The sequence below is a fragment of the Rhagoletis zephyria genome, unplaced genomic scaffold, assembly GCF_001687245.7.
Source record: "Rhagoletis zephyria isolate East Lansing unplaced genomic scaffold, Rhagoletis_zephyria_1.1 Rzeph_scaffold_00404, whole genome shotgun sequence".
Taxonomy (NCBI): Eukaryota; Metazoa; Arthropoda; class Insecta; order Diptera; family Tephritidae; genus Rhagoletis; species Rhagoletis zephyria.
The window spans coordinates 141,042-155,997 of record NW_016157488.1 but is presented as its reverse complement, the minus strand read 5'-3'; the positions used below and the strand labels follow the sequence as shown (position 1 = coordinate 155,997).

Sequence of the window (14,956 nt, the reverse complement as noted above, 5' to 3'; positions counted from 1 at the left end):
CGGCATAAGGCAGCAATTGCACGCTCTTGTAGCAAATTGTTCCTGAGCAGTTGCGTTCAGCAACTCATATTATCTTCTCCAACATCAGATTAAAGAAGTCACATGAAAGGCAGTCGCCCTGTCTGAAACCCCGTTTGGTGACGAACGGCTCGGAGAGGTCTTTCCCAATTCTGACGGAGCTGGTGGTATTGCTCAACGTCATTTTACACAGCCGTATGAGTTTTGAGGGGATGCCAAATTCAGACATAGCGGCGTATAGGCAACTCCTTTTAGTGCTGTCAAAAGCGGCTTTAAAGTCGACAAATAGGTGGTGAGTGTCGATCCTTTTCTCGCGGGTCTTTTCCAAGATTTGGCGTATTGTGAATACCTGGTCTATGGTGGATTTGCCAGGTCTAAAGCCACACTGATAAGGCCCAATCAGTTCATTGACGGTGGGCTTCAGTCTTTCACACAATACGCTCGATAAGTCGTTGTAACCTATGCTTAGAAGGCTGATCCCGCGGTAGTTGGCGCGAATGGCGGGGTCACCTTTCTTGTGGATTGGGCAGAGCACACTTAAATTCCAGTCGTCGGGCATGCGTTCATCTGACCATATTCTGCACAAGAGTTGATGCATGCACCTTATCAACTCCTCGCCGCCGTACTTGAATAGCTCAGCTGGCAGGCTGTCAGCTCCAGCGGCTTTGTTGTTTTTCAGCCGCGTTATTGCTATACGTACCTCGTCATAGTCAGGCGGTGGAACGTCGACTCCGTCATCATCGACTGCGGGCTCGGGTTCTTCTTCTCCACAACTTTCTGTGCTGCTACCATTTAGTAGGGCGGAAAAGTGTTCCCTCCATAATTTAAGTACGCTCTGGACATCAGTTACTAGGTCGCCATTATTGTTCTTACAGGAGTGCGCCCCGGTCTTGAAACCTGCCGTAAGTCGCCTAACTCTCTGGTAAAATTTTTGGGCATTCTTCCTGTCGGCCAGCATTTCAAGCTCTTCGCACTCACGTATTTCTGCCTCTCTCTTCTTGTTGCGGCAAATACGTCTCGCTTCCCTCTTCAGATCCCTATAGCGGTCCCACATAGCGCGCGTTGCGCCCGATCGCAGCGTGGCCCTGTAGGCGGCATCTTTTTTCTCTGCAGCTTCCTGACACTCCTCATCGTACCAGTTGTTCTTTCGGGCTCGCTGAAATCCGNTTGTTGAAGAGTGCTCTCTGAGAGCAGGTGTGAGAGTCGAGAAACGAAGCTGGCTGTCTGTTGTGATTGCAGCTTTTCGACGTTAAGCTTTCCTTTTCCAACGCATTTCTGGGATGGCGGTGATGGCAGATTTTGTCCTTACGAGGACATCAACTAGCGGGGCAGAGGCACCTTCCCCATTAAGGGTCCGGACATTCCAGGTGCATGCCCACAAATCGTAGTCCTTTAAACGTTTGCTGTGGTCGTCATCATAAGGGGGGGTCTTATCCGAGGCTTTGCCTTGCTTCTTCACTGGAAGTGGTTTTTACGTGGCGCGTCCCAAACCCAGCGCACAACCCATTGCTGGGACGGGGATGGTTTCACAACCAAATACATGTTTATATAGCCGCTTACTCCAAGCAGACACCCGCTTGCAGCCGCACCTACTGGTGAACAGACGCTGCAGACTTCTGTGAGCCCTTAAACCGATTAAGTCGGAGTGGCCCCGCTGAAGCTCCCTCTCTTTCTGCCGTGACCCAAGGCTCCACTCGGATTGGTTACCGCATCTCGCACATGGGTTGCTCACGTTGCCCAGAGTGCGCGAACGGTCGCAAGAGTCGGGATTGAGTATAGCCATGCAACTGTTACTGCATACCCAGCGCAACGACTATACCCCGTAACACACTGTAAAAAAATAAGATGAGCTAGAGAAATACCTTCTAATAGTGTGACTATCATGTACATATGTATATAGACTAACATTAGGGCATTATTTGGCTAAGGCTCTAAAATATACGATAAACAATGTTATTTAAAATTTCAAAAAGTTAAGAAAAAAGTTATAATGTTGTGCCTTTAATTGAAAGTCTTTCGTTAGTGGTTGCATTACGTAGTTAACATACTCTTCTTAAAACTTAGTTTCTTATAGAACTCTACGCATAACTCGATATGTGTTGCCAAATGTAATCACTAGGGCTCAGAATCTCATGCAAACGCATGGTTTTAATGGGCATCTTCAAATGGAAATGGTTAAGTTGTAATCAACATTCTAATGTATTCAAAAAGTCCCTAAAATTTTATATTAAATCACATTAATTTCTCGATACTAGGTAATGTAAAATTGAATGCATTTTCAAATGTGAAAAGGGTTGTTTCACTGATTATTTTTCGATTACTATGTATACATTACATTTTCCCACTGGGAATAAATGCAATAAATAGTGCTGATTTCGTAGTATGTGGAGTACGATTTTTTCGTTAAAAAACTTCGTCTAAACAGAGAACCTTTTATGCTATTCAGATCAAATAAATACGTATAATAGTTTTTCTTGTTTTAGTCAACATGCGTTCTGAAATTTGAAAAGAATGTAAATAGAAATATTATAACTTCGTAGGTAATATAAGGACATAAATATTAGATAACATAACTTCGTAGATAATAAAAGGACATAAATATACATTTTTCAACAAATTTATGGAATATAAATATAATATGTATAATCGAGACTTTCAAAACGTGCTTTTATTTTTCTAGACAGAAAATGTCGGGCTCCTTTGTAAGTTTCATTCCCACTAGCGGTTGTGAAATATATAACATTCGTAACATCCCTTTATAATCCCACAACTAATTCCTCTGATCAAATACGTACGTCGAATATTTTAGCACTTGTTTTACGATTTCTTATTTTAATGGAGTGCAATGTGCAAAGCTTTATTATGCATATCGTTACCGTAATAGAAAAAGGTCCTAAATCATTTTCTTTCAGAACACTACTTTGTATAAAAGTCGGTGGATTACTCACTACGGACCTAATAGAATGTAGAAGCAACTACTAGATCAATAAATTAGTTCCAGTGTTTATTAAAAACCAGTATTTTGAACAAATTTCGTAACTAAAGGGCTTATGCTTTTATAAAGTTTCAAACCATTTCTTAGAGAAAAAAAAATGTTAAATAGCGATTTCCATATTAAGATTACATGTATATATTGTTACATATATATCAAGAGGTACATATGTATATATATATATTGCATATAACTATAGTTTTACTATAATTTGCTTAAATTACATAAATAGGATTTTTAGTCTAGAAATAATTATTAGCAATTATTTTATTATGAGCGATTATTGCAGTGCTTTCTAGCTCTAAAAAGGGCCACATTCTTTTATTTATATTTAACTGTGCTATTATCATATGTATATGATCAATGTGAACTAATGAAATTGTTTATAAAGCTAGGTGCTCGATGTTCAATTGCAGCAACCTATTTAATAAGTAGATATGTATGTATATGACAAAATTGTTTGTTATGATAACTACCGATGTTTTGCTCAAAGTCTAAATCTAATATGATAATATTTAATATTTATGATAATATTTATGAAGTAATAAGTATAACATACATACATATGAAGTGTATGTNTACTGTTAATATTAATATTTATGAAGTAATAAGTATAACATACATACATATGAAGTGTATGTCACTAATTACTGCGTGAAATATTTTGTTAGTATTTGAGCTTAACATTTTTAGAATGTTTTTTTTGTGTTCAGTCGTATTACTGTGTTCAACTCTTGTACTTTCACATTTCACACTCGTTTTCGTTGTTGTAATGAAATATGCATCGCTTATAAATAGTTTTGCATTGATGGATATCTTTTTAGTTCCTCAATATGGCATCAGTCTTTATGAGGATCTTCAATCTGATATGCATGATGCTTCTTATCGGCCACTGGAGTGGTTGTTTGCAGTTTTTAGTGCCAATGCTACAAGGTTTTCCATCAAACTCATGGGTATCCATTAACGAATTACAGGTGACTGGAAATTCGGAAACTATCCTGTGTTTTAGTTTCAAATAATTTAATATACATACATGATTTTCAGGAGTCATATTGGCTTGAACAGTATTCATGGGCTTTATTTAAGGCGATGTCTCATATGCTTTGTATAGGTTACGGCAGGTAGGATTTTCTTTGTCATCTTTAAGCAGTGTACATACATACATACTGTTAATTGCAGATTCCCGCCGCAGTCATTGACAGATATGTGGCTGACGATGCTATCGATGATATCAGGTGCTACTTGTTATGCATTGTTCTTGGGCCATGCGACCAATTTGATCCAAAGCTTGGATTCTAGCAGACGGCAATATCGTGAAAAGGTGAAACAGGTAGAGGAGTACATGGCCTATCGGAAGCTTCCGCGTGACATGCGCCAAAGGATTACCGAGTATTTTGAGCATCGATATCAAGGAAAATTTTTTGACGAAGAATGTATACTTGGTGAACTAAGTGAAAAACTGCGAGAGGATGTAATCAATTACAACTGTAGGTACGTAATCAACAAATAACATTTTCTTATTATCTCATCTTAGGCTTAAAACCCGTAAATGTATTAAAAAGTCTGGGTTTTTTCATCTAGAATATTAATACAATTCCATCTTAGAATTCACTGTAAATTCATTATTTTGTTTATTTTGTTGAATTTTTTACCAATCTTGCTCTTACATAAATAGTACGTCATGTTTTTCTTCAAAAATTATTTTTTGGTATACGTATGTGTTTCCAATTGAATAAATCAATGTGCTTTGAAATCTACTACATAACATTTGGTTTGGCTGTATTTTCATTTAAAGAATACGCTTTAATACACTTAAGCAAAAACAGAGAAGCTGTATAGACAAAATTTATTAGACATGCGTTTATAATATATGCAGATTTACCGCAGTCTTTTCTTAATGTCGCTTTTCTTTTTGTTTAAATGCGATATACATGAAGTGCAATTAAATGAGCATTTTTTAAACAAATTGAATAAAACTTCGTCAAAAAAAGCTATGTTAAAAAGCCAAGAAAAAGTAATATTTCGTAAAAACACATTTCTGAGGCACTGTATAATTTAATTACAAGTAATTTTTAAGCAAAAAACAAAACCGACTTTAATTCTCATATAAAAATTTAAGAGTACCGTTAATTTCCACATGATCCATGTTAGTATGGGACCACCACTGAGGTACCACCTTTCTCTTTAAAATTAAAGAATTATAGAAATTGGTTAACGTCGTCCAAATTTATGCGGTAACATATGTACATAAAAAAGAATTNACGAACGGATCTAAACCAAATTAGTATGGGACCACCACTGAGGTACCACCTTTTTCTTTAAAATTAAAGAATTATAGAAATTGGTTAACGTCGTCCAAATTTATGCGGTAACATATGTACATAAAAAAGAATTTTTGACGAATTGATAACGTCCTCCCTGTTATGAAATCGGTTAAAAAGTATTATAAACAGAGAGATATTTCCGAAAACGATTGATTGAAATATATAATTTAATAATTACATATTAAAAGGCAAGGTTTCGGTTTTTAACAACTAAGAAAAAATCAGTTGGTTCCAGATGTTTTAAATATTTACTAGATCCAATTTTTGCTTGACTATTAATCCTTTGTGGTGTGGCCGCTGTGGTGTAGTGGTAAGCAGTGCGCGCTTCCACTCATCAGCACCTGGGTTCAAGCCCTGGTCAAAGCAACATCGCAAAAAAATATAGAAAAAAGGGTATTTCTTAACAGCGGTCGTCCCTCGGCAGGCAATGGCAAACCTCCGAGTATATTTCTGCCATGAAAAACAGCTTCTCATAAAAATACCATCGCCGTTCGGAGTCGGCATAAAACCGTAGGTTCCTCCGCTTTGTGTGACAACATCAAGGCGCACGCCACAAGTCGGAGGAGAAGCTCGGCCAAACACTAACATATGTGTAAGCGCCAATCTATTATATTATTATTAATCCAAATACGATTAACTTTGAACAAGCGTTTGTCGATTTGCGCCAGTTGCTCATCTCAAGTACAGACAGATTTTTCTGCACTTGGTCCTTCCACCCAAGGGATATTTGTTACATCATCCATGTTTCTGCGCCGTATAAAATGACGGGTATGTTGTCAGATTTGATGATTCTTGTTTGTCGAGAGAGGGCGCCTGCTTTTCGTTTGCCCAAAGTAGCTCTTGTTGGCAAGAGTAATTCTTCGCTTTATTCCCAGACTGGCATTATTGTTGGTGTTTATGCTGGATCCTAGGTAGACAAAGTCCTTCGCTACTTTAAAGTGTTGACTGCCAAACGTGACATGTGTTCCATACAATTGTCTTTTAAATGAAAGCCATACGTAATTGTATTAGTTTTATTCCATTTTTGGCGAGACACGCAAACCGGTTTTTATAGATGAGGTCATTTTCCCAAGATATTTTTATTTTAAGTTTGCAGTGCGAAAAGATATTCTTTTCAAGCTTTAACATGCAAAATGTTGCTCATAGCCATGTATGTAAGAGTACGGCCACGTATGTACGGTATGGCGTATGACATTATTTCCTGCTCCTAATTCATAAGAAAATAATTGCACATTTTCATTTGGCCATTCAAAACCTGTTTATTTATCTATCGATTTTCATCGTTGATAGCTTGATTTTTTGGCAAAAGAACAGGCTTTAATACAAATGAAAACAAATTACAAAAGATTTGTTAATTTATTGAGGGAACAATGAATTCGCTTCGAAAGTATTTTCTTCCGAAAATTGATTTTCCTTACTTTTCCGAAATCGAATTGCAATGTTCCATTTTTGTATTCCCATATTCGATTTACGGATATGAGCAACTAAGTAATTTGATGAATTTTGAATTTTGAGAATTTGATTGCCAGGGTTATTCAAATGCAATTGAGCTAAAGAATAACTAATACTGGCTTAGGAAAAGATTAAAAAATGATAAAAATAATGAATGCACTGTAACATTTTTGGATTAATTTGCAAAATATGTAAAAAAGACACACAAATTTTCCAATTCCAAATGTTAGGGTTAATCTACCTTATACAGTACGACAATTTTCTTCGTATATTATAGTTTGTTGTTGTAATTAGATGCTGATAATCGCCTAGAGCCTAGATCNCCAAATACGATTAACTTTGAACAAGCGTTTGTCGATTTGCGCCAGTTGCTCATCTCAAGTACAGACAGATTTTTCTGCACTTGGTCCTTCCACCCAAGGGATATTTGTTACATCATCCATGTTTCTGCGCCGTATAAAATGACGGGTATGTTGTCAGATTTGATGATTCTTGTTTGTCGAGAGAGGGCGCCTGCTTTTCGTTTGCCCAAAGTAGCTCTTGTTGGCAAGAGTAATTCTTCGCTTTATTCCCAGACTGGCATTATTGTTGGTGTTTATGCTGGATCCTAGGTAGACAAAGTCCTTCGCTACTTTAAAGTGTTGACTGCCAAACGTGACATGTGTTCCATACAATTGTCTTTTAAATGAAAGCCATACGTAATTGTATTAGTTTTATTCCATTTTTGGCGAGACACGCAAACCGGTTTTTATAGATGAGGTCATTTTCCCAAGATATTTTTATTTTAAGTTTGCAGTGCGAAAAGATATTCTTTTCAAGCTTTAACATGCAAAATGTTGCTCATAGCCATGTATGTAAGAGTACGGCCACGTATGTACGGTATGGCGTATGACATTATTTCCTGCTCCTAATTCATAAGAAAATAATTGCACATTTTCATTTGGCCATTCAAAACCTGTTTATTTATCTATCGATTTTCATCGTTGATAGCTTGATTTTTTGGCAAAAGAACAGGCTTTAATACAAATGAAAACAAATTACAAAAGATTTGTTAATTTATTGAGGGAACAATGAATTCGCTTCGAAAGTATTTTCTTCCGAAAATTGATTTTCCTTACTTTTCCGAAATCGAATTGCAATGTTCCATTTTTGTATTCCCATATTCGATTTACGGATATGGGCAACTAAGTAATTTGATGAATTTTGAATTTTGAGAATTTGATTGCCAGGGTTATTCAAATGCAATTGAGCTAAAGAATAACTAATACTGGCTTAGGAAAAGATTAAAAAATGATAAAAATAATGAATGCACTGTAACATTTTTGGATTAATTTGCAAAATATGTAAAAAAGACACACAAATTTTCCAATTCCAAATGTTAGGGTTAATCTACCTTATACAGTACGACAATTTTCTTCGTATATTATAGTTTGTTGTTGTAATTAGATGCTGATAATCGCCTAAAGCCTAGATCAAAAACATTAAGGTCGCGTCATATGCGTATTTTACATTTGCTTGATGTGATTTTGTTTATACTCACAGAAATCCACAATATAAATATTCCCGTACGAATTTGTACGCATTATCATGATTTTTGTTCAAGTCGCGTTCGTGCAGACCAAAAAAACTATCCATCACTCAAACATTGATAATGCAAAGTGGCAGTTATCTTGAAGGCAAGAATTTTTCCAGGAAGAATTTGCAATCTTTAAAAACATTTAAAAAACGACTTTTCTAATGAAAAATGTAAGTAAATACTTGTTTATTTAATTTATTTAATTCCAAGGATTTGAAAGGTACTCGATGACATGAAAACTTTATTCGTAAACGGAATGCAACCGCAATCAGATCATGTAGGGCCAGTTTTTTGTCTATCTGAGAGAATTTTAAAAATTCTACAAAAATGTATTTTGTTTGGATTGCAACCATGGACATCAGCTGACAAGGAAACGTGCAAGTTCCTGCAAGTTTGCGTTTGTGCAATATCACTTTGTGGTAAAAAATCGAACGCAAAAGTATATTGGTCATTACGCAGAATGTTTTGAAACCGTTTTAACCCTGGACGTGCTTCGTTAGTCGGTTCAACTAACAAAAATCGTGTTTCGCTTTGCACCTTTCTCTGAAATCATTTAAAGCATTGCTCACTTAAAATCGGTACGCGTTCCAGCAATTGAACGAATTCGTTGTAAATCCGACACTCTCGAGATCAAAAATTAAATTAAAATTAAATATACCAAAAACTTCTGATTTTCCTCAAAAAATCAATGAATGGATTCCTTCTGCTTAAACTAACAGAGTAAGCTAATCATCAAAAAAAAATCATTTCGCACCAGCTCACTATGGGAAATTTGACCCTATTTTGTGGCCAAAATTCTAAAAGTTGAGATATCAATTTAAAACTTGGCCCAGTAGTAGGACTAGAAGTAGGGGCCTTGCTGCGCAAAAATTAACCCGTAATGGTCACACCTCCAAAAAATAGCGTAATGGTCACACGGGGTCCAGTGGACCCCAACCCAATAAGCAGATGCCTCGTACGTTCTATTTTAAATATTGGCTCGAATCCTCCCCTGGCCTTAAGTTCAAAACTTTATCTTTGTTATCGGACAGGTTTTTTCCAACTTTTAAATTATAACACCGTGAATTATTTCATAAAACTCATGATTTTGTACCAAGTAGTTACCTAAGAAAAATTATAATTTCTTTAATATCGCACAAAATCGCAGTATAAGATTATGGGGAAATAAGAGATCAGGCACTATTCTGCCGATGTATGATGAGTTTTTTTGAAACGTTTTTAAACATTTTTCTAAAACACTAAATCAACTTTTTTTTTAATCGTACAATTTCACTTTAAAGTTACTTAAATGCGGACGCTTCTTTGGCACAACCTTTAAACTATAATACAAGTTTTAATTGGTAAATATTGGTAGTCTGCTAACCGTCACTCTTTCTTTCCACTTTTCACTTTTGAAAACCAGCAAATATATTACGAGATAAACGTATTTGAATGTGGCACAAAATCAAGCTGCACATTTTTCGTTTACAGAGAATTTCGAAACTATCTGTTTGAGGGTTACCAAATCAACGATAAGTCAATTTATTGAAAAACAGAGTGTACAGTTTTTTACTCTGAAATATTCTCTGTAAGATAAGACAAAAAAAAATTTATTTCAAGCAAGTCAAGAAATTGACTTTTGGCCACAAAATGGGCTCAAATTTCCCATAGTGCAGCTTAAGGATAAGGCTCTTTACCTCAATTATAAAAAAAAATCGGCTTATCAGAAGAAGATCGCGCGAGAGAATTGGAAAACGATTATCCACAGTTCAGCGAATGGAAGCTATGGCAAGACTTAAACCTTATCGAGTTATAATATAAACATATAATTCTGTTAGATTAAATTAATTTTATAAGAAAATCCTCACACGTTTACTTAACCCCAATGTTCACACCAAATGTGGTATTTTTTAGTAATGGCTAAAAAACATGTTTAAAACTTGACTTCGGTCAACTCCCACGTTAAAAGTTTTAAGCTAAAAAGACACAGGGTGATATCCTCTTAAAACTAAATCTATAGAAGTTTACAAGTTGTCAAAGGGATATGAAATGACGGGAGAATCGAAACAGTCTCATTAAAACTCGATCAGACTCCACAATGGCTCATATGATCCCAGAAATATGCTGGAAGGAGCACTTGCCCAAACTGTTAAGCCATTGTATCATTTACTTTAGACCTTCCGTAAAGTTTTGGTTGGTTTTAATGAAAATTAATTATTCACAGGTAACTTTGAATCGGTTTGAAGCCAAAGATATGAATAAAGTTCTGGAACTCATCAATTTACGAATATGTCCTATTTACGTCAAATCGAAAAATACACGTTATTTATTCAAAACAAAATAAGTAGAGATGCGCGAACTATGAAAAAACATAAACTAAAGATAGTTTAGTGGAACAAGTTGACTTACTAAAGTCTCTAGAACGGGTGTTCAGAAAAATTGTATCATTATCAAAGAAATTGTCTGTTATTTGTTTATCCAAGCAAAATATGAACTTTCGCTAACATCTATCTATAGCGGAATTCTTCCCCTTATTTTAATATATTAAATATTATTTTCTGAAACCTGTTAAAAAGATATAACCCATTTTATGCGTACCGACTTTGAGTGAACAATACTTTATATTTTTGTTTATTATATGTAACAGAGAAAATAATATGTATTTAATATTTTTTAAATGTGTTTAAAAAATATAAATAACTAAAAATAATAATATGTATTTTCCTTCTTAATTATTTTGTTTGTTATTTAAATTTAAAGTTGGTGTAGTCGTTTCGATAGCCAGGGTCATAAAAGCGAAGCACTTCCAGGGTTAAGGCACCAATGTTCATTTTTCCATTGTTAGGGCAAAAATATAAATAGCAACCCTCGTATATTTGATAAATACGTCATAAAACTACAAAAATAACAAGTTTTTATTTTCATTTTGACGCAGTTCAATGTTGATTCTTTTACTTTTATTTGGCTTTGCTTTTTGCTTTCGGTCAATTTAATTTTTATAATTTTTCAAAATAAAAGAAAATACTTTTGAAATGAAGTGAGCCATAAAAATTTTTTTTATTTATTTACAAACGAATGTTTTTTTTCGGCTTTTGCAAATTAAATAAGTTCTCTGCAAGATGACTTGTTTAAAAAAATACGTGTACATTAGACTGCATCACTCCCCATACAAAAAAAATCGGTAATATTTTTCCATTGGAATTATAAAATATATTATATTTTAAGATTTCCACCAAAATATTTCGGAAAAGTATTAAGATTTAAGTAAGCTGGACCGATTTGAAAATACCTCCAAAAATGGTTTTTTATGAATAAAAATAGTTTCTTAAAAATTTTTTTTGAAAAAGTCCCCTGAAATGACAAAACGGTTTAAGCTTAAAAAATTTGCAGAAAAATAAAAATAAAAACAAGTAAGAAAGTCTAAGTTCGGGCTGAGCCGAACATTAAATACCCGGCGCAAGTATTAAATATATGTTTTTTCACCTTTCCGAAACCTACCGCTAGATGATAAGCCGGGGTGTATCAATTTTGAGTAAATTAGCATCCTTCAATTTCGAAATATTGAAGTTTCAAGCATTTCTGAAATTTACCGTTATATGAAAAGCGGCCGTAATTTTAGTCCGATTTCAATAATTTTCAACTTTTTGCTTTTATGTGGCAAGCACAAGAATCGTAATGATGAAGAAAAACTTGAATAACTGAACCTAAACTCTTCCGATTTAGACTTAAGAGTGTCATTGGAAAGGTATTTTCTCTACCTTTTTATTTCTTTACTAATAAACTCATTCAAAGGATGAAAGAGAAAGGTAGGATGAAGGAACGTCCTTCAAAGTTGAATTAAGATGTGTTGGTATTTGAAAAAAAATATTGGGACACGAATGACTTTTTTTGGACAGAAATAAAAACAGTGTGAAAATACCTTTCAACTGACACCCTGTAAGTCTAAATCAGAATAGTTTTGGCCCAGCATCAAAAATCTCATTCTTACGATTCCGTTCAAAAGATTTTTAAATATTTTTATGCAGATATTTTAAGCTTAATCTGTTTTGTCATCTGAGCGGACTTTTTTCAAAAAGTTCTTTAAGAAACAATTTTTATTCATAAAAAAAACTACATTTTTGGAGGTATCTTCAAATCGGCCCAGCTCACTTAAATCTTAATATTTTTCCGAAATATTTTGGTGGACGTCTTAAAATATAATACATTTTGTAATCCGGGTGGAAAAACCGCAACATTTTTTGGTGATGCAGTCTAGTGTACATATATGGTATATGGGGTATGGAAATATCCCTTTTCCCTAGCAGTAAACGTTTTAGTGTGGGCAACAATGATATTTTTTAAATAAGGCTGATCGGAATATGCGCTCTCTGGGAAGACAATACCTGTAATTATTGTACCATGACTAATAACAATATTTTATTATTAAGTTCGTTTTTCTCCAAAAGTATTAATACTTTATAAATGTATGATTTTTTGCCATCCCCAGATCTCTCGTTGCGTCCGTGCCTTTTTTTGCTAATGCTGATTCAAATTTTGTTTCTGACGTCGTAACGAAACTGAAATATGAAGTTTTTCAGCCCGGTAAGATAGCTGGTTTTATCTAATAAGCCTTATTTTATATAACATTTTTTTCATATTTGTCCACAGGTGATATTATTATAAAAGAAGGTACAATTGGAACAAAAATGTACTTCATCCAAGAAGGCGTGGTAGATATTGTTATGGCGAACGGAGAGGTATTTACCTACATACATATATACAGTGGCGGCAGAAATAATAGACTCGCCTTACCTTGAAGAGCTTTTCCATGGTTTATTTTATGTTTAATATTTTTTTATAAAAGCCTGGCCAGCTATACGCCAAACACCATATAAATCCCCTTTTCAAACTTTATACAAAAATTTTCACCAAATTTTTAAACTTTTTACTCAGAATGCAGTTTTGTAGCCCATTCAATCTTAGTATAATAAAGTGCAAGTTTCAAGTGGCTAGAAAATACTGATTTATATGTTGCATAACTACCTAGGCTTTTATAAAAAATATTAAACATAAAATAAACTAAATAAATGTATACAAAATTCTTAAAAGTACGACGAGTCTATCAATTCTGCCGGCAGTGTCAGTATGTACATACGTACATTAGATTATGAATAGATATAAATATGTATGTATGCTCGGAAATTATGATTCTTGGCATAAATACCTAAAAAAAAATATAGAAAAGCTAAATATTTAGTAGTCAATCAGAGAACCAATAAGTATATCCCGAGATTTACATACATACTGTAGTATCACAATTCCAGGTATTAATGATTTTACTTTTAAGAATTAAAAATATTTTATTTTAACGACCAAAAAATTCTTTAAATGAGTACAAAGTAGAACCATTTCCAAGCAAATAAATAACAACAATAAGATCCTTACATTACTTCCCCATCCAGAGAATAAATAAGTTATATGTGGCTTTCTTTATTGTTCCAATATTGTTGGGATAATAAGTTTTGGATTCTGGTAGTTTCAATCATTGCTGGTTTTAACCTGTCAATCGGAATAGTTTTGATTCCATTATCAATTTCTATTTGAAAATACTTCTTGTTCTTTTCAATAACCTTATATGGCCCTTCATATGGGTTTTGTATTAATTAAACGTACAAAAACGAATTTGCAGGTTTGGAACGTAAATTCCAGCATTAAAACAATGATGATTTAAACATGAATGGACATTTCTAAATTTTTCGCGTAAACAACTCAAAATATCAGATGAAGTCAAGGCGCATCCATACAAGGTGGTGACAATTGCATATAAGTAAAAGTCCAGTGTATTTTGTTATTGCTTTTTGTACCAAAAAAATCAGGATGTCAAAACGAAAAAGAATAGGAGATAGTTTTCGTCATTTCGTTGTGTTGACATACTAAAGTTGCGCCATTTCGTCTTGGAGACAAAAATATCCAATCAGCTGTTCAATCAAAACCACCTTGTATTGATGCGCCTTGGATGAAGTTGAGTTTTCAGCTGAAACAACCGTAAATTTTGTCCGAAAACCATTTCAGCAGGTATAGCGGAAATATTTTCTTTAAATGAAAACGCTCTAAGATACCATTAGCTTGAGGGTGGTAAGACGGCGTTGTAATTTGATGAGTTCCTAATAATTTTCTTAACTCTGAAAACAATTTAGAAGTAAATTAAGTACCCTGATCAGTAGTTATTTCTAACGGTACACCAAAACGACGTATATATTCACGTAAAAATGCATTCAAAATTGTCGCTGCAGAAATATCTCTTAATCCGTATGCCTCTGGCCAACGAGTAAACCTATCAACTGTAGTTAAAATATATCGATGTCCTTTTGAAATGGGTAAAGTTCCTACAATATCTAAATGAATGTGCTTGAATCTTTTCTTTGGTATTGGAATTTTCCTCACTTGAGACTTTGTATGCCGATAAACCGATATATATATATATGTCGTCGTTTAAAGAACAAACCCGCGTATCAAAAAAATGCAAAACCGCGTATCAGGATAATGCAAAACCGCAAGAACAAAATATTTTATAGAGAGTAAAAACGCCTATGCACCGTGCTAAGTACGCCTTGAAAATTATCGTTTGCTTTTTTC

At 34.3% G+C, this 14,956-nt stretch overlaps 1 protein-coding gene across 9 annotated transcripts in view; it reads left to right on the top strand.

Annotated features, from left to right (window-relative positions):
• The window catches only part of Ih (hyperpolarization activated cyclic nucleotide gated potassium channel Ih), an 89,754-nt gene that overhangs the window by 41,897 nt on the left and 32,901 nt on the right, over nt 1-14,956 (top strand). For 8 of the 9 annotated variants that reach the window (XM_017611430.1, XM_017611438.1, XM_017611437.1 and 5 more), the window contains 5 exons: nt 3,835-3,984; nt 4,055-4,131; nt 4,190-4,501; nt 12,828-12,922; nt 12,989-13,077. In XM_017611430.1, the coding sequence (XP_017466919.1) occupies nt 3,835-3,984; nt 4,055-4,131; nt 4,190-4,501; nt 12,828-12,922; nt 12,989-13,077 (723 nt within the window). Of the gene's footprint in view, nt 1-3,834; nt 3,985-4,054; nt 4,132-4,189; nt 4,502-12,827; nt 12,923-12,988; nt 13,078-14,956 lie in introns of those variants that run through there. The other variant, XM_017611439.1, reaches the window with a different exon arrangement.